The 26,962-nt window shown below is 42.7% G+C and overlaps 1 protein-coding gene across 1 annotated transcript in view; it reads left to right on the top strand.

Moving 5' to 3' along the window:
• MAMLD1 (mastermind like domain containing 1) overlaps positions 1-26,962 on the top strand; it is an 81,685-nt gene that overhangs the window by 29,277 nt on the left and 25,446 nt on the right. The window contains exon 2 of the mRNA XM_071569483.1: positions 18,383-20,095. Coding sequence (XP_071425584.1) covers positions 18,383-20,095 — 1,713 coding nt within the window. The remainder of the gene's footprint in view (positions 1-18,382; positions 20,096-26,962) is intronic.

Raw genomic sequence — 26,962 nt, 5'->3', positions numbered from 1 at the left:
TCTATACTGGCATCATTTTTAGAGGTTGTTGCAGCAATATTAACATGACTGAAATGCATTGCATGAAATTATTTTATCTGTCATAGTTTTCTTCTGGTGGGGGCTTAGATCATCCAGCCCAGCCGGGAATGGTATTGTTTAACTTGTTCTATTATAGACATCTAGACACATACACAGCCCTCAGACTTTAAGGAATGTGTCTGCAAGGTGAAATAATAACCGTGCACCAGACAGTCAACAGGATTATAATGCTATTTAAATGAGAAGAAAAACTGGAGGGCACAGATGAGAATGGAGGGAATTATATGTCTTGCAACAATACCCTCTTTCACTTTCCAGCCAGGACTTCTCAAAATGGATCACAGCACTGGACTTTGTCTTCTTAAAGCCAGGTCCAAGCGTCCTGGATCAGGTTGGGTAGAGAAAATTTCCATCTTGTCCTTTCTGTGGACTTTTTTCCTTTTTACTAAATCTTATTGCTATGTGTTTCCTGCATTTTGATGTCTAGTTTCAAACTTGCATAAATTTTCTACTTCTGGCTGTTCCCCCAAAATAGATGTATAGATGTGGCCTTGAATGGCTGTTGTTGAGCTTCCCTCTGCGCCAGGACCTTTGTGAAATCCTGTAAAAGTCTGGGGTCCAGTGTGTGCAGGACTTCCTGTTCTTCACAATGACTCCAATTCCCATGCAGTTACTGTCTTTCTTGGAGGACCCCGAAGATGTGGGGTCCCATCTGACTGACCTGTGATAGCTCTGCCCATTCATTTGCCCCAGCTCCACTGCTTTCCCCCCTCCTAACCAATACAGAGTTAGAGGGATGCAGGCTCTGGGGTCCTGTGCACCACAGGAATACCAGAAGGCAGGCAATTTGCATTTTAATAACTCCCTCATTATGTATTTGTCTGATCTTGTCAATATTTTGCATTTTTTAAATTTTGCTGACTGCAGACGTTGTGGACTATCAAGTCGATAATTAGATTGCCTGATTTTAAACACCTCAGTTATAAATCAGAGCAGCCCAGTTCTATAGCCCAGTGCTGTGCCTGGAGAGCAGCTGGCCTATATATGGAAGGCAAAAGATTTGAGGAAAGCATTGTACACAGATTTACTACTGTTAGGAATGCCTTTGGGAACATACTAAAAACTGAGAGGGGATTGACCCTTCTTCAGAAATAAAAGTTAAAGAAATTAAATCTTCATCACAGGACGTAGCATCATGTTGCCTGTCAAGTGAGTGTAGTTCTTTCAACACCAAGTAGGCCTATTGCAAACCTCACCTTTAGTTTATTCCACCTGTTTAATGAGGTGGAGTGCTTTGTTTCACCTAAAGTCTGAGCTAATGGCAAAAGCATGAAATGCAAATTGCACCTTCAGGACCCCCCTTGAATCACATAGCACAGCTTGCACTCCATTCATAATGGGTTTATCTTGATTGTTGTCTGAGGCTTTGGAATTATAAATGTTTGTGTTAGACATATACTTTCTCTTCCATGTAGTGCAGTTATTTGTATTGCATGTGGGGTTTGAAACAAGTCAAATATGGTGAGTGCAGAAACAACATAATCTCTCCATATGCACAGATATGTGAGAAGTGGAGATCATTTCATTTACAAAAGAGGTGACTGTGAGTGGAAACACAGAGAAATGCCTACTGAAATCAGCAAGAAAGTTTCCAGTTGTTTCAGCAGCTCAGATCCAGTTATAGAATAAAGATTGTTCTGAATAAAGACTCTCCTAAAGACAGATTTCAGAGAGGAAAAGCCCAAGTTCTGCTTTTATTTTAAAAAGTATGACCACTGAGATACCCAAGCAGCAATGTGTTTGAGGGATGAGGCAGTGGAGAGCTTGGACCCAATGGGATCTGCAGTTGGCATTGGGATGTGGCAGAATGGGTTCTGGGAGGACATCTGCACAAAGGAGCCCTCAGGAACAGCTGAGCACAGACAAGGGCAGGGTTTGCTTCTTTAAATTTGCATCAGGAACCAAGGGAAAGTTGTGTACAGAGGCATTGGAGAGGGAGGCAAAGCAGCATTAGAGGCTGCATTATTTCTCTTACTGTAAATAGCTTTTTGTTCAGCCTGGAAAGACAGCAGCTCTTCCTGGGGTTATTTGCTGTTCTTGCGTGACTGCTTATGGTTCAGCTCGTTAATGGACCAGGTTTCTATTAAAAGTGTTTGGTTGTTTGACAGCCATGTGCTCCACAAGCCAGGAATTTATTACATGCTGGTGAAGGTTGCTGCTGCTTTCCTATATGGAGATATGTGTGTCTTTAAGAGGTAATAAAAATTCCTCCTGATTCTTGGATTACCCTTAGAGTTAAGCACAAACCATTAGCAAATAGAGGAAATGTACTTCAGGTTAATTCTCCTTCCCTCCTGTTCAATCCATGAGCTTCCTAACATTTTAAGAGAAAAAAAATTTAGCCTCTTTCAGAAAACCCCAAACTAGTATATGTCAGTGAGAGATCCAGACCATGGCAATGTGAGAGGTGTCTAGGGATTCCACAGCAGCTTCATTTTGGCCCAATGAAATGGGCAGTCCTGATGAGACAGTGGTTTCCAGAGTTGTCTTGCAAGAGCTGCCCAAGGTGCCCTCCCATCCGAGTCCCATCCTGCTCAGCATCCCAAGCCCTGGGAGCAGGCACTTGGTGATGAGCAGAATCCCACCTTGCGATGGTGCTTGGTGAGAGAACGTTGTGACACGGCATCTGATGGGCTTGCACTGCCGTTCTTACAGGGAATCAATTTTCTCCACCGAGTTGGGGAATGAAGCCTCACTCTTTGCTGTGGATGCAACTCGCTCACAGGAACCTGGCGAGCTCCTTCCCTGCAGTGCAACTTCGTGTCCCACACTAGAAATACTGTATCATAAATGAGCAAAGTTTATTTTCAGGGAGTTGCTCGTATTGGCACTTATGACTTACTGTCTGTCTTGTTATAGAAGAGATTTGTCTGTCAGGAACCAGGAAATGCTGTGTAAGGGAACACGCAGGGTGCAGCTGGAGCAGAAACTTCCTTAAATCAAAGGTCTATCCCAAGTCACCCATTTCTCCCACGTGTTATTTTTGGTGTCTTCTTGTGTACTAAGAAAAAGTACTTCAAATTGAATTCAGTATTGTGAGTTATTCCTTCATGGGTCATGACCAAATATAATACAGACTTGACTTTTCAAAAATTACCAGCAGTACAGATGGCAGGATCTGAAAGACATTGAATGATTAATTAGGACCTCTAGATTCTCCAGTGATTCAATAAGGCATGTTTTGTTGGCAATAAATAGAACCTACAAAAAGGTAAGATAATTATTGTAAAAACAAAGGACTAATACAAGAAGGAGATTTCTTTTTTTTTTTTTTATTGGAGGATTGGTAAATTGTTATGCATTTTTCCTTTAAAGATACACTTGATATACATCTGTCCCTGTTCATATATAATAAATGGGAGGAAAAAGAGGAAAATTGTATTTCAATTTAAGGTGTTCAAGAGGTAAAGAGGAGTGGTTTTACTAGAGAAAGATGTGCTCTATCTGATTACTCTTCCTTATTCCTTCTTAGGATGTCATTTACACCTTGATAAAGTAAATGTAAAATGCTACCATGTTAGAACAGTACTACTTTACATCCATTGCCCAAACAGTTGCACAAAGAAACAAGGTGAGGGACTAGGTCTGTGTTGCTCTTCTGACTTGGATTTTTAAATGGAAGCAAAGTGAAAATGAGTGTAAAAGGTAAAAGAGCTGAAACCTCATAAAAAATGTGCTTAATCACAGTACACCTTTTTTGTGCATCCACACCTCTCATGACTCTACAGAGCTCAAATAATATAATTTCTTTAACAGTCTTTACACTGGTACCAGAAGGAGTAGAAAATAGATTGAGGACTGTTAATCTTAAAAAATGTATGCAGTTAAAAATGCACAGTATTTTATATTTGAGTACAAACAGGTATAAAACAAGGTATCAATCTTTTTCATTAAAAAACTATAACTCGGCAATGTGTTTGGCTTTCTGTTTGTTTTATACTCCAGATCTGACTCAAATGTTTGTGTAAGAAAAGCTGCACTGACAAGTGCAAGGTCAGGTCTTGGTGTGCTGCTCAAATGTGTTCTGGAGGGAAGGGGAAGAATTGCTGCAATATGTAAGGTTAACATTTCCTGCCCATTTCCTATATCATGTCTGGTAAATGTAGTGACTGAAGCACGGGAAACCAGGTACAATTTCTCTGCAAGCAACTTCAATAGGAAATAAGTTTGTTTTGAGGAACTGGAACTCTCTTCCTCTGAAGCAACCACAGAGGTGGAATGAGGTGTACAGGATGGGGTATGTGCCACAGTATGGAACCAATGGTGCTGGTGAGCACTAGGAAGGACTCTACTGAAAATTTGCTTCAGAAGAGAAGTAGGCTCTCTGTTAGAAATTTGGGAATGGGAGGCTGGTGAAATGCTTGTTGGTCACAATGCATGCAATGCTGTCAAGGACCTGACTGAGCTTTGCATAGGTAAGTGTAGAGATGAGGGTTTGCAGCCTTGGCGGGCATTTGGAAATACTCGTTAGTTCATGTAAAGAAGTTTCATTTCCTTCTACAGAGCAGTACCTGACAGCCTCTGTGCCAAGGTGAAGTGAAATGGTTACCCACAGCCACTGCTTAGTGGTTCACCTGTTTGAGTCTTCATTGCATTTGCAGTCAGCCAGTGCTTCTCAGCTGGAGTTCAGCTACTCCACCTGAGGGGCTGTCATTTCTTACAGAGGACACTGATTTTACTGTGCCTCAGATGTGCACTGAGTAAGATAAGGGGACTTTCTCTGGGTGCAGTTCCAGTTGAGATTGCTGAGACTACCTGGGCACAGCACATGAAATGTCCTGTCAAGGTCCCAACACGGCCCAGAAGAGCGGGTCACATTAACACAGGGCTCACCCACACTAACTAGTCCCAGAGCAGCCTTGACTTCAGAGTGTCTGAGCCCCAGGGAAGGAATATGGTCCAAAGTGATGAAGTGATCTCCAGTATCTCTGAAATGCAGTGAACCTCTTTGGTCTAGGGTTAAACTGGTGCCACTTCCAATTCCCTGAATGCCCTGAAACTTGAAGGTGGACACAACACGGTGTTTAGTGACAGGTCAGAGCACTTCCAGCAAATCCTAACTTTTGTTCCCAGTTAGCAGGGTCCTTGCATCTCCCCAGTAGCACTACACAGTGCCATCTGGACATGACAGTTTCCTGATCGTTGCAGCAGTTGTATCCTCACTAAATCGTGTAACAGTAGCTGAAAGAGGAAGTTCCTCCCATTTAAAAAAAAAAAAAAAAAAAAAAAAGAACAACCTGCCCTCCTGCTCTGTACTTTAGGAGAATTCATAGTTCATTCAGGTTTGCAAGTTTGGTGTGAATGGTTGCGTGTGCTCACCTGGGCAGTGACTCACCATCAGCTGCTATCCAGGCCAGCCAGCTCCTCCTGCCCCTTGTCCTCGAAGGCAGATGGGATGTCCCCATGCCACACCTGAGGCTCTGGGTGACTGAAGCCCTTTGGGGAGGAATGGCAGAACTCTCAAGAAGTCACTGTATTCAGTGAAGCTGCGATGAATTAATATAGAAAGAGAGTTTTGCCTTCACTTTCCAACACTGGAAGAAGAGCATGTTCTTGGGCTTGAAAACTTTCAGGGGAAGTAGTGTCATTCTTGTGGGTAAACAGAAATGTCATAAGTAAAAGGCAGCAACAGGTTTTTTCATCCCAAACTGAGTACATACAGTTTAAGTGTTCTGACCTTTCAAGAATATGTTTGCTCAACTACAGACATCGTGTCTGTATTAGAAAATGAAAGGGTAATTTACTGTTGATGTTCAAAGGCATAAGTGAGTTTTTCTGTAATACCATGGTTTCTTGGTAAAGGCCAAGTCTTGCAACTCACAGTTCTTAGTTAAGGAGCCCCTACTAGGATGAGGGCCATACCCTAAGGTGTCAACCTTGCACTCTGGGTGGAGGGAAAACCTCCACCCCTTAGAAAATTTAAAGGGCTCAGAAAAAACCCTCAAAGTATTTGCAGGTTTTTTCTTTTCTCCGTAACCTGATGCTAATGTTACACAATGTGAACACTTTGGACAGATAACTGTGATACTCTTGATTGAACACATGCTATGCTTACAGGGAAAAAATAACTCTGACCAAAAAAAAATGAAGAAGAAATGCAGATGAGCATTGCAGACATAGCACACAGTATGTGCTGCTGCCTCACCACTGCCTCCTGTACATCTCAGCCTTGTTCTGGTGCTGCTGCAGAGCCAAGGGACACCCTCCTAGCCCTGACCCTGTTTCCTCAGTTCTCACACCTCCCAGACTTACAGCCATACCTATGGTAGGGTAAAAGAACTAATGAACACATTTTGTTTGGAAAGTCCCATTGTCATTGAAAGACTTTTAATAACTGTTTGATAGCACATAGTAATGAAGGAGAAAATAAGTGAAATGGGGAAATGAGGAGCCCATTTGTGAAGCTCTCACAAGGTCTAAGGTTTTTAAGGGTTTTCAGGTTATCTTTTTCCTTTGAAATTAAATTGGAGCCAAGTGTCTAGTCTCATCTGCAAACCTCAGCTAAGGCACTTAATGAAAATATAGTTCCTTTACATGATTCCTTTCCCTTCACGATTAACAGGATATATAGGATTCCATCAGTACTTCCTCTGTAAATCAAGATATTGGAGGGTATTGTCTCCATGTGCAGCTCCAGCTCAGTGTGGAAAGCATTTCTTATTCAAAGCTCCAAAGGTCAATCTTCTGATTAATGCTGCCATTCCCACGATGAGTCTTTTCTCTCTTTGTAGTAACCCTGTAGTTTTGAAACGCCTCATGCAGATGACACTAAAAGCATTTCCTATGCACTCAGACTTGACCCAGCTGCTATAGCAGAACTGGGGATGCTTCAGCCATTGCGAAAGTTCTTCTACGGAGTGAAGGAATAAGCTCCAGCCATCCAGGAGTCCTCTGTGAGACAGACCCACTACAGCCAGCAGTAAGTTTCAAGCTGTTTTTCCCCTCTGTGCCATACATCTTCCTAGAGTTTTACAGAGAGACCGGTACCACGTAAAGTATTCCCAAATGGAGCAGCATGGCTGTGTATTCTAAACTACCTCCTCTGTTATGACAGATAACTGCAGTCTGGCTACAAAGTCTGTATCAGGGATTGGTAACCCTCCAGGATGGTACTTGGCACTCAAGAGCTAACACATGTTTTTGTTACATGAGCATGAGTCTAATAAAATGGCTCACTGGTTTAATATGCCCCTTTGTAAAAACAAGGCACAGTTGGATTTAGAAATGGTGATGATTTGGCAAGTTCAGTTATTAACTTCTCTTGCAGGGTTAAGCTTTGACCAGAAATTTGCCATGAACCCATGGGCACATCCCACTTGAAAACAACATCCAGAAATCCTTTGCTGTCCTACTTGATTTATCAGCAAAATGCAAAGTCAGAGTTTGGAGCCATATTTTCCCTGGGGGAAATCACAGCAAGTTCCATCACCACTCCAGAGTAGAATGTTCTGAGACTTTATTGTTTTAGTTCTTCGCTATAGTCCTGCTCTGCTCAAACAATGCATCTAAGGAAACTTTTGGCAGGTCTTGAACTGACCAGTTTTATAGTCTGCTTTCACTGTGTTTCGGGAGAAAAGTTGGAATGTGGTGAAGAGCCTGAGCTATGTTAGCTATGCAGTGTCCTGTGGGATTGTTTGTGAACACAGCAGCTAAAGATAGAAGCGCACCACAGAGATGCTAAAAATATTGTCCAACTCTACAGTGGTTGTTTAGCATTTGGAGTGCTATAGTTGGCCTTACACACACAAAGGGAAGATGCAGTTTTTCAATTTGAATATGCAAATGAAATCCTGATCTTGCAAATGTGCAATCATATGCTCGAATCTAAAAAGACCACTTGTATTCCTGAAGTTAAGCATTGGCACGATTAAGAGTTTAATCAGTCAAATACAGTGTCATCAGAAGTTAGTGTGATTGCATGGCAATGCAGAGTCTTTGCTTCAAAAATATTCTGAAAAATATCACGTAATGTGATTAAGATCAGATCTTTACATTCCACATGTTGATACTTCAAACTGTGTTGTCTGATAAATCATCTCTTATTAACACAGTAGGTTGCAAACAGTTTCAACTTTACATTTATATGCATGATTTAGTAAACAGTATTTTAATATCAGTGGGAACACATGCTATGCTTCATAGCTTTCAACCGTGTGACCTTTCAAGGCAGAACAAAAGCCTGAGAAATTAGAGTTTACATAAAACTGAGAAGTGTAGAAAGCTTAAAAGGCTGTGTAATTCACTTCTGCAGCAAGAACACCATTTTCTCTAACATTGTTTGCACAAGTCAGCATTTATGTTGTCAATTTGCAGTGATGAATGTGTGATTAACATTGCTTCTAGGACAGAGGGGGACTGGTATCTATAGCAAGTAGAGAGGTTCCCTGGTTAAAACCCAAGTAACTTAAGCATTGCATATTCTGCTAAAGACAATTTCTCCAACTCCTGTGTATTTTTTAATTCACTCCTTTAGTTAATAATAACAAAAAAACAAAGAATGAAATCTCATCCCTGATGAAGTCAGTATCCCCAAATATTTGTAGAATCATTTAGGTTGAAAAAGACCTAAGATCATTGAGTCCAACTGGTTTATTTCATTGAGGCCAGGATTTCAATGGCTTTATACAGGATGAAGGCTTCAGGGGTGGAGTTGGTGTTTGGTTTGGGGTTTTTAATACTACTAATATGCAGGATCCCTTTAAAGGTCCCTGGGTAAGTAACAGATGCTGTTCAAAGAGTATGTTATGGGAGCCAGAGCTGTTTACTGGTCCTGGAGGAAAGGTGTGTACAAGCAGCATGTTGTCAATGGACCATGTTCCTATTCCACTTGATGCAGGCTGAGAATAGTGGAGGTGCTTGGCAGGTAGAGATGAAAGCGATGGGATAAAATGAAGTGGACAGAAAGAAATTAAACATTCACTCTTCTGCTTTACAAAACATGTCTGCTTTTGGCTGTATACAAACTTCTCTCTACATTCACTTTCAGTGGGACACTCACTAGATTCATCATTTTTTTTCTCTAAGTGTGACTTGATTTTTTGGTTCTGTATCAATCAATATCCTGTTTATTGTTTTCTGGAATTCTGTTTTCTGGAAGTCAGAGGAACATCCAGGAGGCTACAAAGGAGCAGGAGAGGAGCTGTTCAGGACGTTTCCTTTCTTCCCCATTTGTTCCATCTGTCTTAAGAGTTTTGTTCGAGTTTCTGAACCACTAGGAGAAACCTCAAACTGCTCTTTTAAATGTTTTGGTCCCCACCAAACCTCGAGGAGAGCTCTGGATGCAGTAAGGATGATTTTGCACTGCAGACAGTCGGCAGGAGGGTGCTGGGCTGGCAGTGGTAAAGGCACTGGTGTCAGTGTTTGGGTGCAGCCACACAGGGGAGGCTGGAGCTATTACCCTTCAGGGTAGTAAGTGTGAGTACCTCGGGTGTTGGAACAAAAGTGCCTTTTTTTTGTCTGACTGAAATCCCATTGTTTCTTACTGTTCTGTGAATTTGAAAGCTTTCTGTCCCTAGGTTTGACCTAATTGGAGGCTTTGCCTCCAGGCTGTCAATTCCCCAACCGTACCTTCTGATGAAATGGCACCTCTAGTTGGTAAAGCTGCAGGAGCGAGTCCTTTGAGATTTTAAAAAATAATTCAATATGCAGCAGAAAAAAGTGGCAAACTGGGTTTCATTTGGTTATCTAGTAAATGGTAAACTTACCTTGTAATTTAGGAACAAATACATCCTCTTTCTTCTTGTTGTCATCATTACATAACTGTGCCAATGTTAAGAGCTCCAAAAGAAGAGAGAAAAGTATCTTACAAATCCTGGGAGACCCAAGTAGCAAAAACATCACTTTTTGCTCAGTGGAGAGTAGCTGCAATTCTCCAGCCTAGCTATTGCTGTGAGAAATTAATGTAGTCTACAAAATTACTGCAAAGTGTTCCATAGGACTTTGAAATTAATGGACTATAAAAAAAGATATAAAACAATACTGCTGGTATTAAAACTGAGGTAAGATGAGGTAATACTGATAGAAAGGCATTGAGTCTAAGATTGATCTTGATTTACAGCCAGATATGAAAGAAATGCTCTTGTACTGCAGCTTAAAACCTAGAGGCAGAGAACTTGTTCTGTCTTCAGCTGTCTAGTTAATAACACTTGTCATTAAATGGAACGTGGAAGTTACAGCCAAACAATATGCGTGACGTGATTGCTGTAAGTCTTCAGATGACTAATTGCAAGGCATCTGTACAGAGATCTCCTGCTCATAGCACAGCACAGGAGCAAGCAGCAGTCCTGTTCCTCCAGATCCATTTGTCTACGGCAGTTTTTCTCCTGGAAAAATTTCCATTTTAACAGTGCTGTTAATACTGAAAGCAGAAGAATTGCTAAGGAAAGATAAGATGAGGAGCCTCTGAACATTTGTTTTGATAGGGCAGATCTCTGTTGGTGCCTTCCAAATGAGTCTGGTAATTCTGTCTGACCTGAAAAGCAGCAAAGCTGTTGGTTTGGGTATTTTTTCTTTTTTCTTTACAGTGAATGTTACTTGGTCTCTTGCATGCATCTGGCTAGTGTGGGATGGCAAAATAGGTATATTCTTGGCTATTTCTTTTTTTCTCCTTGGAAGTGATCCTACATTGATCTCTTCACATGGACATTAGTGATGGTTCCTGTAGTTTTACAAGAGGATAATTAGAAGCACCTTGTTCAAAAACTTGCTCCTCTGTAGCCTGTAAGTTGTTCAAGTTTAAAGCAGAATGTAGATCACACATTTGTCTGTCATTATGAGCATAGTTGCATTCACACAAATCAGTATCAGCAAATCATATTTGTAATATTTTCTTCCCTTTAATTTTTTGTTAAAATTTAGGAAAAAAAAAAAAAAAAGAAAGCTAGTACCTTAGGCTCATGGTAGTCCAGGTTGGATTTCCTGTTAGTTTCTGTGGTTTAAGCTTATTGTAAGAACACATTTTTCTGGTTTTGTATAGTCATGATGTTTGGGATTTTTGTGCTTACCAGCTGAACAGCCAGGTCTGCAGTCACCTTCTAGAAGCTCACATATATTTAACAGTCAAACAAGAGACCTGTTGTACTTCAGCAGTGTGGCAGGAAAAGGAGATGGATCATATCTCTGGAGCCACCGTGCAAGGAAGCAAAACCTCATGACTTGGTCTCTGGTGATGCACACGAGGTGTGTCTCTCAGCCCAGACCCCGGTGATGCACAGTTCTAGTTCCGACAGCTTTGCACTCACAACAGCGAACGTGGAATTTATTAAGGAAAAGCACACACTTTGTTTTCTTTTTTATCTTTTAACACAGCTTGAGGTCCCTGATATACTGAGGGAATAACTGGAGAAGATCTCAATGAGTGGTGACAGTAATTGGGCAGAGAATCACAGTACACTCCTATCAAGTCAACTGATGTGTACTGATGGGAGATCAAATTCTACAAATGTAGCAGCAGCGTTTAGGAGGCGTTTTATGTGTGCACAGCCTAAGTAGCAACTTCCAATCCCTGTTAATGTGTTTGTTTTAAAGATGGCAGATTTCATATTGCCACTGTAAATTATAAACTGGAAGAAGCTATAGTGTCAGGTAAAAATAATCCACATAATGCATAAAAGTTAGCTAAGAACCAGTGTCCTTTCATGGTTAAAGTGACTGCTGACATACCCAGTTCCTCTTTCTACATCCTCCCTTCCAGTTGCCTATTTCTATGAGTGTGATGAATAGAAGGAAATCCACCCTGTGAATTTTCCCTATTCATAATCCTTTCTCTACCACCACACCTCATTATAAACGTATCTGCCACCTTTACAGCCTAAAAGTACCCAACCACCTCCAAAGCAGACTCTACTCTGATACTCTATAGCTGAGGAATTAAAAGACTGGTTTTATAAGCACAGTGAAACTCATCTCTGGTAGCTTGGAATTGCAGTGTGATCTCTTTCCTGACAATGTGAAATGACAACTTTATGTCCATCCATGCTGAAATCACTTGAAATCAGAAGGGTCAAACAGCCTAAAGCAGTAGGAAGAATGTGATTTTTAGCTTACGTTTAATCTTGGTATGGGGAAAGTGAATAGTAGTTTTAATTGCTTGAACCTCCTTGAGTTCTCCTTGTAGATTTGAGATATGACTCCGATAAAGCGTAGCTTATGTACCTCGTAGTTAGAGACTGCCTTGGCTGCTCACTGGTCAGCAGGAGGCATTTTTTCTCGGATTCAGGTATATAATGTGTTACCAAACTGCAGCCAGCATGCAGGAACAGAAACTTACAGATGTGCTAACTGCACTTACTGCAGTGCCAGGTCCTGCTGTAGTGGAACAGGATCATTGCCCATGAGCATTTGGGCTTTGCTGTTCATGTGCAAGTCAGCCTGCTGCCCAACACAGCATGTCTGCAAGTCACTGCTGCCATTTAAAAGGTAATACTATATCAGATTCACTTTCCAGGCTTACACAGGCACATTCTCACCTCCTTTTCACAAACTGTCCTTAAAGATTAGTAGGACACTAAAATCTATCTAGAGTGTGGATAAATGAGCAATAGAGGGCACAAAACTTTCCAAACTGTGAATTTAAGGCACAGGAGAAGAAATTGTGAAATTATCTTATTTTATATGGAAAATTGCCAGTTGCATTTTCTCATTGCATGACTGTTTTTGTCAGAACAGCTAGAAACATTTTGGGCTGATGGGCAGATAAGTCTCCCCGAAGCTTGTTGAAGCCACAGAGGCTGAAGTCTTGATCGCTGAATGCTGCAAACAGTTTGCCTCTGGCAAATACATACTTCTAGTTTTGGCAGTGTCTAGTGTTTGAAAGAGACAAGGAGTGATAGATTCTCTGGTCAGTTCAACTGAGCAAACCTTAGACTCAGGTTTTATACTTTGCAGAGGGGAAAACCAGTTTGCAGTATGCCTTGAGAAAATAATGGAAAAAAGAAGACTTCACTCATCTCAGGCTTTTGTCTTGCTCAGGCCTTCCACCAAAAATTAAATGTGCTCTCTCTGTCAAAACAATTCAGATATGCCAGATCTTAGTAGTCTGTTGGTGACCTGGATTCTTCAGGTGTCTTGCTTTGAAGGACTGGCCACCACATTAGGAAATCTGTGATCTGTGGCAAGACTGACATTTTCCCCACCTTCCCCTCATCGCTTTTTACCATCATTTCTCTCTTTTCTTCAAACAAATAAACAGAAAAGCCAACACCTGGGATTTTCCAAGAGTTAAAGAGTCATGAGATTCCTAGTGAAAGACTCTCATTCTGGATATCCAGTCATGGATCCATAAAATTAAATTTATTAAATCAGGAGGGTCTCTGTCAGTGATGCTGGACACTGGACCCAGGGGCAGGTGGACCAGATGGCAGCATCCCATTGGTCTCAGTTCTCACTTGAAAAGACTGTGTAGGTGTGGGAATCACTGCTGTAGGTTGGATCTGTCCATGGCACTGAGTGGGGTGGGGTGGTGCAGATCAATAATCAGCAGCCTGCAGTCACTGTAAATCAAGGCTTGACTCACTGACAGGCTGCAGGCACCAGGAAGAGGCACAGAAATACCTTGCCTAACATTTTTCCTCTCTCATTTCTGCATTATGTTGACCTAAATAGGAATCTCTGGTTAGATACAGCTTGTTTCTGATGGAAGTGGGATCATTGTGAGAAATGAGGCTCTCTGGTGCAGGATGCAGTTGCTCCTTCATCCCCGATTTCCACTTGCAGGTTGAAGGTGTGAGTGACAGGTGGAGAATTAACAGGGCTGGCAGGAGGGCCATGGGGCAGCCTCTGGATCACAGGGTGAGCTGGGGTGGCAGCTGAGGATGGCTGATGTGTTAAGAGAGAAGGAAGGTTGAGTGCTGGCCAGGCAGGCAGCCAGTCCAGAGGCGCCTGGTTGGTTATTAAAATCCAGTGGAACCACCACAATGTGTATTTATTAATAATTTGTTTGCTCTGCTTCAGTTTTTGTCACTTCCCACTTTCCTTTCTCCCTTTGTTGAGTAATGGTAAGTTACTCAAGGCCAACACCGCCTCCTGAGTTTGGAAGGTGCCCGAAGCCCAAGGTCACCTAAGTGGGCAGGCAGCTGGAGCCCAGCCTCTGGGAGGGCTCAGCCACAGGGAGGGCACAGCCGAGGACTGGTTCCTCTTGCTGAGTCTGCCATTCCTTCCTTGCACAAGAGAAGCCTGGGGAGTGCTCTCCCCACATGGAGGGAATGAGTTTGGTGTGGAGTGGGAGCGTGTGACAAATTTGCTGTTTGTAACCACAGCTGTGCAGCTTCCGTGGACAGAGCAGCGTAAACAGTTATTATTTATTCTGGTTGTGCTGCCACTGCGAGCAAGCAGGGCTGCTCCTGTGTGACTCAGGTCTCTCCCAGAAAGACAGCCTGCTGGTTTGGAGAGGATAGTAGTGCTGAGATCGTGGCACTCTCACTTCTTAAGGCAAACCTGAGATAATGGAGAACTCATAATTGGATATTCCCTGCATTGGAGGGCCTGCTTTGTTTCCCAGGTATTCCCAAACAGAAGTTAGCTTGTGCATGCCAGTGCATTTTAATGCATTTTGACAAGGTCGCAAGAGCCCCTTTGTTGCTTGTCTGCTTCGTCCTTGCTTGCACATCTGAATGAAGCTTTCCCATACTGAGCCATAGGCAGCCTCCAGCCAGCTTAGGAGTGTGTGTGTGTGTGTGATGCATTTCTAAAATATTTCTATTCACTTCTCAGGTATTCAGTTTGAAACACAGCTGCCCAATATACTAATCAGCAGAGAAAGGGGAAGAACATGTTTTGGTGCTCTTCTTGTTTCTGTTGATTTTGTCAAGTTGTGTAAGCATTTCTGAAAAAGAAGAGAAAGAGTTGGAATAAATTGGCTCCTTCCTGGGGAATCTGGGGCCAGATGAAGGAAATGGATAGTAAAAATGTTTTTGGTAAGGAAAGTGTTTAGAAAATGATAGATAGGGTTTAAAAAGATTATCTTGAGTTGTCTGGAATACTGCATGAATGTTCTGCAACAAGCAGCTTCTTGAATTAGTGAGGTCAGGAGCTCTCCTGGTCCTAAAAGTTGTAGTGCCTCAGGTATGCTCTCCTGCCACTGTTGTGTTTGGCATGTCTGAGCCAGGCAGTGTCCCAGTAATATGAAACTGCCTTGCTGTCCCCTGCACTGGTCAGCACTGCCCACAGTCTCACGTGCATGGAGAGCAGTCACTGGAAGCTGGGGAGGAAACCGCTGGCTCCTCCCAGGCAGCACCAGCCCAGAGCATATTGTGTGGGAGTAACAACCACCTGGGTGTCTGTGGGGAACGCTGAAACCAACCTCTCGGCCAGACCAAGGAGGGATTTCTGTATATAGTGGATGCTTCATACTTAAGTGCCTGGTGAAATATTATTGTCTCGTTTTTTCATTGGTGATGTGCTTGAAGCAGAGGGCTGATAGCACCCAAGTGTCCCTTATAACCAAAATTTTTCTGTGGTTTGTTTAGATGTTTTAAGGAGAGTGTCTTTCTCTCTCAAGTTTGAGGCTGTTGTCAAATCTATCTCAAGCAAAGCAGTGCTACTAAATTCTGTGGAATTATACCTGCCTGGACTAGGAGAAATTGGTCTTCTGGATTTTGTGGTCTTTGTGCAAATACTCATCTGGGAAACAGGAGTCTGGATTTTCAAGAGAACATAACACTCAGCAAATTTCACTCCCTCTCTTACATTCAGGCTTTTCTGGAGGGCTAAGCAACAGCATCCTATTTAAAAGTCCTGTCCCAGTTTTGGAATGCCCATGCCATCTGAAAGCTATGGCCTTATTTTATCTGTTTATACCTATTAATAGTCTTGGGGAAATGGAGTTTTGTTTTCCCATCACATTTATTCCCCAGTGCAACAGTTAAAAAGCTATTTTTTGGAGTGTTTAGAAAGCCCACATTTTTCCCCCGTAACTCAGAGCATAGGAATGTCCTATGGCAAAGGAAGAGCTGGCAAGGACATGCATGCCAGCATGTCAGCTGGCCAAGGGTGGGAGATCCCCCACTATTTCCTGCCTGAAGGTTCCCAGGGTGCAACTTGGGAACACGCTGTGTTTGTTTTGGATGTGTGAAGCCCCTGTAAAGATTCTCTATACATGTCTGGGTTTTAAATATATGTAGTTATGCTCTACCAACATGTTCCAGCCTACGCAGGGCAACATCTGTTGAAACATGCAACTCTGGCTTAGTTTTAGCAAAGAAAATGAAGGAAAACAATTTCATCCATCATTAGACTAACACTTGGGAGAAGATTTAGGCCTTGTTCCATTTCCTAAAGCTAAGCAAATTTTAGTGTCATCAGCCCAGAGAAGTAAGCAAATGGCTGATGGTCTAGCTGTGGTGCAGGGACAGTCTCTTGCAGAGCAGTGATCCCAACCTTGCCTAGCACTGCTGCCCAAGGAGGCACTGGAAGCAACTCTCCTTGGTTCTGCCCTGCCAGAGTTTTTTGAGCAGCACAGTTAAAGCAGAGTGACTGGAGGTCACTGGAGACAAGCACTGATTACTCCATAAGGGATAACTTAAAGGGAAAATATCCATGTGAGAAGGTAGATGAACTCCTCCTAAAAGCTGATCAGCAGCTCTCCATAGTCTGTGGACCTGCCGTGATGATCATGGACAAACATGTCCTCTTGCTCTCCTCCAAATGTCTGTGTTAGCTGGATACCAGCATGGCAATGTCCAGTACTAATCCCAAACTCCATCTACAGCCTAAGCAACTGTAGGCACAATCTGCCCTTGTCCGTCTGCCCGCCTATTTAGAAGTGAGTGATGAGAGGGCACTGATGTGAGTCCAGCTGAGTGAGCCACTCGGCAGCTCTCCCGTGTTCCCGGGTCAGAACAGCACACGTTTGTGGGCAATTGCCTGAAGACAGGCTGAGTTTAGGGGTGGCCAGTGGCTGTTTGCACAGTAACCTTCATGTGCACAGTGCAGAAGGAGCCACAAATTGTGTGCCCACTCTGTGCCCTGCAGCCTCCACACACATTGTGGTGACAGTTGTCTGAAAGTACTACAGTTACTGGCAGTTGTGGAGTGATTTAGGCAAAACTGTGATGTGTTTAAAAATTACTGTAAAATTCAGAAATTGGTCATACCCAGCACAGCCCTAGACTGGATCTGGTTATGCTAGGGTTAGGTATGTGGGGGCCTTATGGTGATATAAGCTCTTATTAGATGTGACTTCTTTTCATGGCATTGGATGAGTGGCAGCACTTGGAATTGTAGGCCAGAGCTGGGAGAGGCTTTTCTGAGAGCTGGCTTGGTGGAACAACTATTCTTTGGTTTTCCCATTGCCAATCAGATACTTTTCTAAATGCTGCCTCCCTCTATTGATAAGCAAGGTCATAATGCTTATTTCCCTTAACTTGAAGCAGCAGTGTTAATGTCTGATTAATCCTGTGGCATACAGGTCATGCTTGTTAAAACTGAAAGCCACAGATGATTTTATTTGGAAGTGATTGCTATATGCTGAATTAGTATGAGAAAGGTTGTTTTCAGTTTCACTTTCTTTATGGGTAGAAGGCAGGTTTCTTTTCCCTAAGATTTGTGGATTTATGACTCCACCATGTCTTGTAGATGAAGATATTTATACAATTGTATTTTGAAAACACATTCAAATTTATGAATGAGTGGCAGTCCTTCAAAAGAACAAAGCCCACAATGGCTTAGACTTAGAAGAATAAACAAAAATTAAGAAGTTTAGCTATTATTTATTCTTTCTGGAATCTAAAACATCTGTGATTAGGAAGCTTGGAAGTCTGTTTAGATAGATAGCTGAGAATTTGTTTTGTTTTGGTTTGTTTAGAAAGTATGCCAGTTATTTCAGTTGTTCGGCCTATAAAGAATGTAAAACAATTTAGTTGTCTCAGGTCTGAATTTAATCCGAGGCACTGGCAGAAGGTCACTAAATTCAGTCCAGGGTTTCATTCAGATCTGCCATTTAGACCTAAAAAATGTAACCATAAAAATGTTGGCATGTTTGTTATGCAGGGAGTATAATATCTTCATTGAAATGGAACTAGAAACTATTTTAAAAACTTCTATTACAGTTCACATGACAGATAGTATTTTATAACTTTAACATCTGTTTTAAGGCCAACACATGAGATTTAACCTTTGTCGATTATAACTCTTTTGATTTCAATGAAGTTGCATCCATTTAAATCCTGATTGAATTTGTCTCACATGACTAGGTTTTATGATTTAATTTTTTTATCTCCAACATGGTGTTGCAGTATGGAGCTTGAGTGCATGTCAGAATAAGGTCAATAACAGATCCTTCCTTGTTCCTTTTATCTTTCCACAGTTACAGGGATCCATTAAAAGAAAACTGGAAGATGATAGCTCTCCTGCCTCCAGTGGTGTACCTGATGTCATTTTCCCAAATGACAGTAAAAGACTTTGTCTTGATGACGTAAACCTTTCCATAGGCCAGGGTTCCAATCCCAGTGTGGCATGTCCGGAAATGCAGAGTTCTCCATTCTCCACCGGTCACGGTGCTTCTTCCCTGGGAGTTGCGGGGCATCCGGTGCTCCTGGAAAACAGTCACATGAATGGTGGTGGCATTGGCTCCCCGTTCTCAGTGCCACCCAACACAGAAATAACTCAGAAGGGGCCAATAGGAGGGCAAACCAGCAACATCGTCCACTATGATGAGAAAGGAAACAGCTTACAGTCTGTGGACCAAGAGCTGCAAGATCTATTGGAAGAGCTGACAAAAATGCCTGATCCTTCTCCCAATGACCTGGATCTGGAGAAGATTTTGTGCAGCAAGGCTGAAGATCCACTTGGTCTGAGTCATTCTCAACCAAGCATAAATACCACTCCGAAGTCCTCCCCACAGACTTCCCACTTAGAGAACCATGTTACTAACAAAGATTTTTCTCCGGGCTGCAATCCAGCCAGTGGGGGATCTCCTCAGATGAGACCATCATCTGCTGGAGCTAACTTCCAAGTTCCTCCCTCAAACAAACCTGCTGCATCACCCATCTCTACAGCAACTCAGAGCAAGAACCAGCCACCACCAATGCTTCCAGTCCCCCTACCCAACATGCCTGGCTCCAACTGGCACGCTCAGCAGCTGAAGCAGCTGGCAGCTAGCAAGCAAGTGTCTGGCACTAAGCAACAAGTACAGGCTCCCAGCTGGCCAACTATGTCTCCTCCTGGTCTCTCTCCTCCTTACAGAGCAGGATCATCGCCACACCATCAACCCTTCAGTCCTCAAAATGTTATGGTGTCTGGCATGCCTGCTAATAATTTACCAGGTAACAACATTCAGAGTCCTCAAAATACTCTGCTTTCAAGCATGACTTCCAGCAGCACCCCATCCAATGGCCCCTCTCCTCCTTACGGTTCCGAGAAGCATTCCAGTCCTGCTCTGAACCAGCAGCCCTTCAGCCCACAGAGCTCCATGCTGCCCACCCTGACAGCAGCCAGCTTACCAGCCAACAACATTAAAAGTCCACAGAACAACTTGGTTGCCAGCATGGCCTCCACAAATACTGGACCTTCTCCACCATACAGGCCAGAAAAGCTGTCAAGCCCAGCTCTGCATCAGCAGCCCTTCAGTCCTCAAGGTACATTAATCTCTAACATCACTCCCACCAGCAACCCCACAAGTATGCAGAACTCGCTTTTTAAATCAATGACTGCAAACCAGACCAAAAATATGAACATAATTATGCAACAGCCATCCAGTAGCTTACAGCCAGGTCTGGTAAATGAGAGCCCTGTTAACCAAGACCAGTTTTCCTTCAATAACACGAAACCACTGTCTCACTTTGCCTCAGAGTCAGCTACTCAAAAGATGTCCCCTCTGACAGCAGGACAAGGACAGCAGTCTCTCATTCACTATCTCCAGCAGCAGCAGCAGCAGCAGCAGCAGCAGTCTCCAGCCACACAGCAGTCCCAGCAGACCAGCAACAGCCAGTTTCTCCAGCAGCAGTTCCGGCAGCTGATGCAGCCACATCGGGTGCAGAGACAGATGCAGCCTGCCACACTGCCATCTCAGAGCAGACAGGTGAGAACATCTCTTCTGTCTTACACAGCTTATGTGAAAATATTGAGTCATTTATTTTCTTATTTTTTACTTTCCTTTGTGTTTCAAATGCAATATCACTAAACTTCTGGTGTGTTTGCATTGTATACATGGACAAGGCAATAACCATGCCCTGGTGTTAGCAGAGTCACTTTATTTTCAGTTTCAGTGTACTGTAGTTCCATGCATTGTCTCTTCTAGCCTGGTGGAGAATTTGTGTCATTAGGCAAAGCACATTACATATCACTAAAATAATTTTCTTTTACGTGTATAGATTATATTCTCGTTTAACTTATAAGCTGTAGAGATATTCTCATTGCATGTTTCCTGTCATCCTTTCACTGGGAATATCTTCTTTTTATCTTGGTGCCCTTCAGCAAATTTATATCTGTGTTATGCTTCTGAGGCTGGAAAAGATCAGATGGGGTGAGAAGTGAAGTTAAAATATGTCCTTCATGGACAGCAGGTCAAACAGTACAGCTCCCAAACAGCAAAGAGGCAGACTTGAAATACCTGTTACTGGCATTTGCCAGAAGCCATTCCCTGCTTTGGATGAGGGCCATTCCCCACCCATGGTGATCTGCGATACCAATCGAGCTGGTAAATGCAAAACTGCAGCTGGCAGAAGTGAGGCACAGCCCTGGTTTCTCTCCAGCGACCTTCTCCCTGAGACTCAGAGAGGTGTGACTCTGCTACTACCCCAGATAAGAGTTGTACTGTGAACAGGGACTTGGGAGCACAGAAGGGCTTGGGCAGTCAGCCTGAGAGCAGCCTGGATGTGAGGAATAACCAGCTGTCTTTTTGTGAGGAACAATAGTCAGGAACACTGCAAAGCAAGGACATTGTTAGGCTGAATGAGAACTTTGTAAGCAGAGTTCTCCAACCTGCTTAGCTGTGTAAACAGCCCCTCCTCAACTCCTTGGGAAGGACTGAGACACTTCTCCCAGCAAACCAGAGACTGATCTCTGAAGCTCTGCTGGGATCCATGTGAGAGCTGAGCTGGGGAATGCACTCCAGAGCTGGGGTTTCTTTGCTTTTCATCCCTGCTAAGTGACTGGCTTTTTCGGAGGGGGACTTCTTCAACGTGGGTGACTTGCTGTAACATTGTCCTGTGGTAGCAATGAGAAATAAGGAGATAGTTACTACATGTCAGCTTCTTAGTGGTGAATCAATGAGGTGCCTTTCCACTGTGTTGCTTTAGAATCAACTTCCTCTCCTCCAAGACTCGCTGAGTTGTTACACAAAGGTATAACAGGTAACAAACATATGGCATATATAGTGCACTCCAAAGGGTTATTGATACAAGGTCCCTAATTCAACAAAGATCTCAAGCAGTTTTGTTGCATGTGAGGACCCTGTTTGTGTTTAGTGGAGCCCAAATTAAACACAGAATAGAGGGTCTTCCTGCTTTGGGATCTATATGTATGGATAGACGTAGAATTAAAAGGGAGCAAGGTGCAGCAGCTTCAGTAATTTCTGCCCACCAGATGTTTTACTCTGGAGGCAGGTGTGGCTGAAGAAATACATTTGCAATGTTTTCTTGCATCTTGGATGAGGGCTGGTAAGTTGTTACCCACAGTGACATAATCACTTTTGAGCATACATCCATAACCTTTGAGCATTTTTTTTTTTGCTCCACCACTGAGTCTGTGGAGATTGCAATGTCCTGAGGTTTACTATGCCCCAGTTTTCCCTGTTTTGCATTGGAACCAACTCTGAGCCCCCTACATAATTGATTAGGGGAAAAAAAAAAAGATGGTCAGGGGGTAGAAAAATTCTTTTGCTCTCTTTCTAATTGGCCAAAATAGTTCTTCTTCCAGCAACTTTCCTGGTGCTCTGCCTGTGCTGCATTTTCAGCTGATTCTCACTGTCAGAGAGAGAGTTATTATAAGCTGGCTGCTATCAGTAAAGATCAAGAACAGTTAAGACAATGATTACAGGTGATGAACATTTTACATTTTCAGACTAGTTAGGTAAGCTTATGGTGCCTCCCTCATTTTACAGGGAAGACTCATTACAGTAATTACACACCAGATGACAGTGCTTCAGTTTTACAGTCTGTTGAGCTGCTGAAGAAAGATGGTGGATGTTCAGGAGTGGAGCATTTTGTAAGGTTTTGATAACTTCACTGCAAATCTCAGAAAAGAAAATGGATCCTGAGTGGTGAATTAAAAGAAAAATTACATAGGAAAATTATTGTAGGTAGGAATCCTTAAGAGTCTGAGATACTTGCTACATTTATTGTTTTCTAGCATAGAGATCTGTCATTTGTCTGCAATAGATTTCTTATGTACATGGAGAGATTGATACTGAATTTTGGGCCCAACTTGCTGTGTACCAATGTTACACCAGTGACTGTGGTGTTGATTTTCAGCAGTGTACCCACAGCTGAATTTGAGCTTTGCAAAATCTCAGTGCCAATTCTCTCCTGAAGCAGGTGATGAATAGGACTTTTCAAGCATAGAGCAGGTTTTTTTCATTAAAAGGCAAAATGTTCAAGATTCAGAAGACAGGGGAGACAACTTCTGCACCTCAAAAATTAGTAGCCTTCCAGGGGAAAATTGCCCTTTTTTAGCCTCATTCACAGAAATTTGCTCAGAGAAAAATAACAGCATTCCCTAGAATGTTGTTTAGTGCTTAAATGTCATCCCCTTACTCCATGTGTGTGTTTTCAAATGTGACTAAAATTTATAAAAAGAAGGCATAGTACTTTCTTCTTTGGAGCAAGAGGTGCAGCTTTCTACAAGAAGAAGAATGTGGATGGTGGCCAGTTGGAGGGAGAACAATGAACCATGAAATTTGATCCTTGTAGCAGGCACAGCAACATGGGGAAGAGAGCAGCAGCCAGGACGCAGACCCAGAGTGAGCATTTTGCTGTTGTTTTAATGCATATTAAAGCAAAGGCTCCACATTCCAAAAGCGGGGGGTTACTCCTGGTGCCTCACAGCTCTACCAGTTCTATAGTTAATGATGTATCTCTTAAGCATCATCAGTCTGTGTCCCAGATCCTGTATTGCCTGGACAACTGCTAAATCTGATAGGGGCTAATCTCCCTCCATCTGAAGCACTGAGTCTTTATTGTTGAGCATTGACGGGTATTGATGGAGGCACTGACAGTTTGCATTGTGCTACAGTGCAAAGCCTGGTGGGGCTAAAGCTGCTCTTGTGGCTATGGGCAGGTTTTCATTTGATTCCCGTAGGACTGATGTCTGTGACTGAAATTATACTCAAAGGTCTGGACTCGTAAATCCCCAATATAAAGATGGTAGTAAAAGTCAGAGAGTCAAAGGTAGTCTCCAGAACTATCACACACAGTTTTCAGGGCTTAAGCTTTGCCACTTGACTTTATTGGCTGTTTCCGAGTGCATGAAAAGCTGCATTTGCCCAGGCAGGTTGAGTGGTTGGGCATCTCCCTGATTTTCATGTTTAAATAGAGTTTGTACTTGCAGATCTCCTATTCTGGCATGTCAGATACACTGGGTCCAATTCCACCTTCAGCAATGCTGGTACAACGACCCTGCTCCCAGCAGAGCTCTGCTATTGCTCCCTGCAGGGTAAAAACAGGCACAGGGCTTTGCACAGGGAAAGGAGAGATCTCCTCCTCCCTGAAGGCGGGAAAACGAGATGGTGGTCTTTGCAGTTGAAATCACACTGGAATAAAATAAACACTGCCTGGCAATTCCTTTCTCAAGCCTAAGTTGATCGGAGTTAAAACTCGGTAGTCTCAGGAAGGAGGGCAGCATTGCCCACTGCTCTGTGTGTGAGATGTTGAGAACCAACACACAGCTGAAAAGGTGGTTTTGTTGGGGGGGATGTAGGTGATAAACAGCCATTGTCTGGGTGGGACATGCTCTGCATCTCTGAGCTCCTCCTGCGTGGTCGGAACCTGTGCTATTCTTAGAGCTCTCTGCATTCCTGCTGACAACCAGAGAGTTGTATGCTGGATTGCCAGTGAAGGGTATATTTGTTTCTCCATTGCCAAAAAGATGGTAAAGAAGAGACTAATATTATTTGCAGTAAAACTGGCTGTATTTTTACTGCTTGGGGACTGCATACGAGATAGTGACAAACATGCTGAAGACTAAAAGAACCTTTGAAAAGCAAAGTGTTTCTTTACTTGTGGTAAAAGCAGCAATACATTATCTGAGTTGGAAGTGTAAATTTTAAGTTGCAGAGAAACACCAAAACCCCGGAGCTAGATAAAATATATGAGGGGGGAAACAATGACACAAAAAAATCTTGTTTCTGACCATGAGTTCTCAAAATAGAGAAACAAAACTGAAGAAGAAATGCAGTGTTACAAGCAAACTGACTCAGAGCTTAGATGTCAAAGGTTAAACAAATATAATGGAATACAAAATACAGCTTTTATTAATATAAATATAAATGGTAATACCACAGAGCAATTTCTGGGTGTCGTATGTTATGTGAAGTTATTTCCATATTTGAGAAGTCAGTGCAGTGTAAATGTTAGGTGAGACTGTTCTGATCCCACAGCACTTTGTAAGCTCTGATGCCGGTTGGTGAAGAGTTTAGAAAGACGGAGAACACATCCCACAACATCTGAGTATATACAGTCCTCTCGTAAGTACGGGGGGAAATCATGGCTTATTTGGGATTTCTGAGAAGTCACAAGGAGTCTTCCCAACACATAAAACTACAGTATCGTGTAATATTAATAAGACCAAAAGTACCAGCCAGATTTCATCTGCATTTTCAATCCCCCATCTTTTTTAAGTGTCAAACTTATTTTTGAAGCCACTTTGGATGAAGTTCCACTGGTATTTTCTCCTTTCTTCTCCTCTCCATCTCCTCCTCCCTCTCCCTTTTTCTGTGGAAAAAGTTTTTAAAATACTACTCTTTTTTTTTTCTTTTACTGATGCTGGGGAGGAGAAAACCAGATTTGATTTCAAAGAGCAGTGGTAGCACAATACCAAAGCAAAGCCTTTGAGGGATGGAGAGCTTTTGAAGGCAAAGCAACAAGCCCTTCAGCTAATTAAGTGCCTTTGAATAGACGAATAAAGGAAGATGGTGATGAATCTGGATTACAGAGAGCAATAAGGCTGAGCCTGAAGTTTGACCTCTCCACAGATGTAAAAACACATTCTTGAATGGTCATTTCTGAATTTATATTTATCTGTGCACTTGCAACTCAGTTGATTTTTTTTTCAAACTTGGAGACTCTGCTCCCTTCTCAAGAGAATTGGAGAGGAGCTTGACTGAAGCTATTGACTATCATCTTCTCCCTTCCCCTCCCTCCCCTGTGAATAAATAATGTTAGATAAGTTTTGAAAAGTAAGGAGTAAACTTGAGGAAAGAAATGGGGTGTTTGGCCTTAACATGTCAACAGTAATACAACATTTTCAGAAGTGCAGTAATCAAGGTAAAAAACCTTAGTTCGTATCTGATCTTCTGAGCCCCTTGCTCTTTTGCAGTGTTTTTTAAATCACATGTATTGTCTTCTTGTGTTAGCTTTCAGGTATTTCAAAGCATTCCCCTGTTGTAGTAGAGCCCTTGTAGCCATGTCTTAACCTTCCCACTTCTTTGGCTTGTATTTTAAGATGTTTACAGGCACTGATGTTTCCAGCAGCTCTGCCTAATGCACTCGTAATGCCTTTCAGTTTAGCTATCTGTTGTGCTGAAAGCACTCTTGGACACCACACAGGACATCATTAGGGGAAGCATTCTGCAGAGGAGAAGCTTGTAAATAGGCCAAACCCTTCTGAACACCACACAGGGGGCATCCTCCCCCACCCTCACCATCGCCCTCCTTTTGGATCCAGAATTAATGTGAACACTACATCAAAGCTGCAGCACTTTCCTTGATCCAGCCAGGTCTTTCCCTTAGTTATGACCTGTTTAATAAAATGGAAGATGTTCTTCCAGCAGTTTAGCATTTAGGACAGAGACAACTCTATGGGAATCTCGTGCTGCACAAATTAAAATCCAATTAGAAAGAAAAAAGAGAGGCATTATAAACACCCATAAGAGGTGCTAGAGGTGATCAAGAAAGTCTTTCTCTTCGTTACCTGCAGGAGGATGAAGCAATGTATGTGCAGGCTGATGGAATGTTGTCCAGGGTTTTGGTGGAGAAGGAGGAAGTACTGCTCATGTACTGTGAATGTGTAGATGGAAATTTGACTTATCCCAGAGAAATTTGGGGCAAGATGCTGAATTTCCCCCCAACAGGCTGATTGCAGTGAGTTTCTTGGTGCCCAGGACAGGGGTTGTGTGTCAATGCAGTGTCCCCTGCACTGCTCCTGACACAGCTACAGCTGCAGGTGAGTGGGGCAGAGAGTGCCATTGCACAAGGGTTCTGCAGGGTTTCTGAAAACCCCCTGGCTTTTGTGGGTTTGAGCTTTGAGCAACAGACAATTGCTTCCTTCTGCAGTGCAGGGTGGGAGACAGCCTCATCTCCCAAAAGTGTAGGGAAAGTGGTATCATGCTGAAAAGAGTCTGATTCACTTGATGTGAAACCATATTCTGACACCCATTTGTACCCAAGCCCCTCTGACCCTGCCAGCCCAGGTGAGCAGTTCCTCTTGGGTTTTCCAAGCAGTTTGGTAGCAGTATTCACAAGTGTTGACTTTTTTTTTTTGGAGGGGGGAGGAGGTCAGGTAACCCATTTTACTTCTTTATTGGCACAATTAAAAAAAAAAAGAACTATGCAGAAATCTTTATAAGCAGTTGAGCAAAAGGTTTTGAATATACACATTTTCTCAGTCGTGTCCTTAGATGCAATGAAGTTATAAACATCCTGGGAATCCACAGAAAGACTCGGCAACCTTTTCACTGTTTGGCTTCAGGATGAAGTCTCTAACTTCCTTCTGTGTATCATTCTTAAAAATA

This window comes from Pithys albifrons, chromosome 14 (assembly GCF_047495875.1).
Source record: "Pithys albifrons albifrons isolate INPA30051 chromosome 14, PitAlb_v1, whole genome shotgun sequence".
Classification (NCBI taxonomy): Eukaryota; Metazoa; Chordata; class Aves; order Passeriformes; family Thamnophilidae; genus Pithys; species Pithys albifrons.
This window is presented reverse-complemented; position numbering and strand designations above follow the sequence as displayed.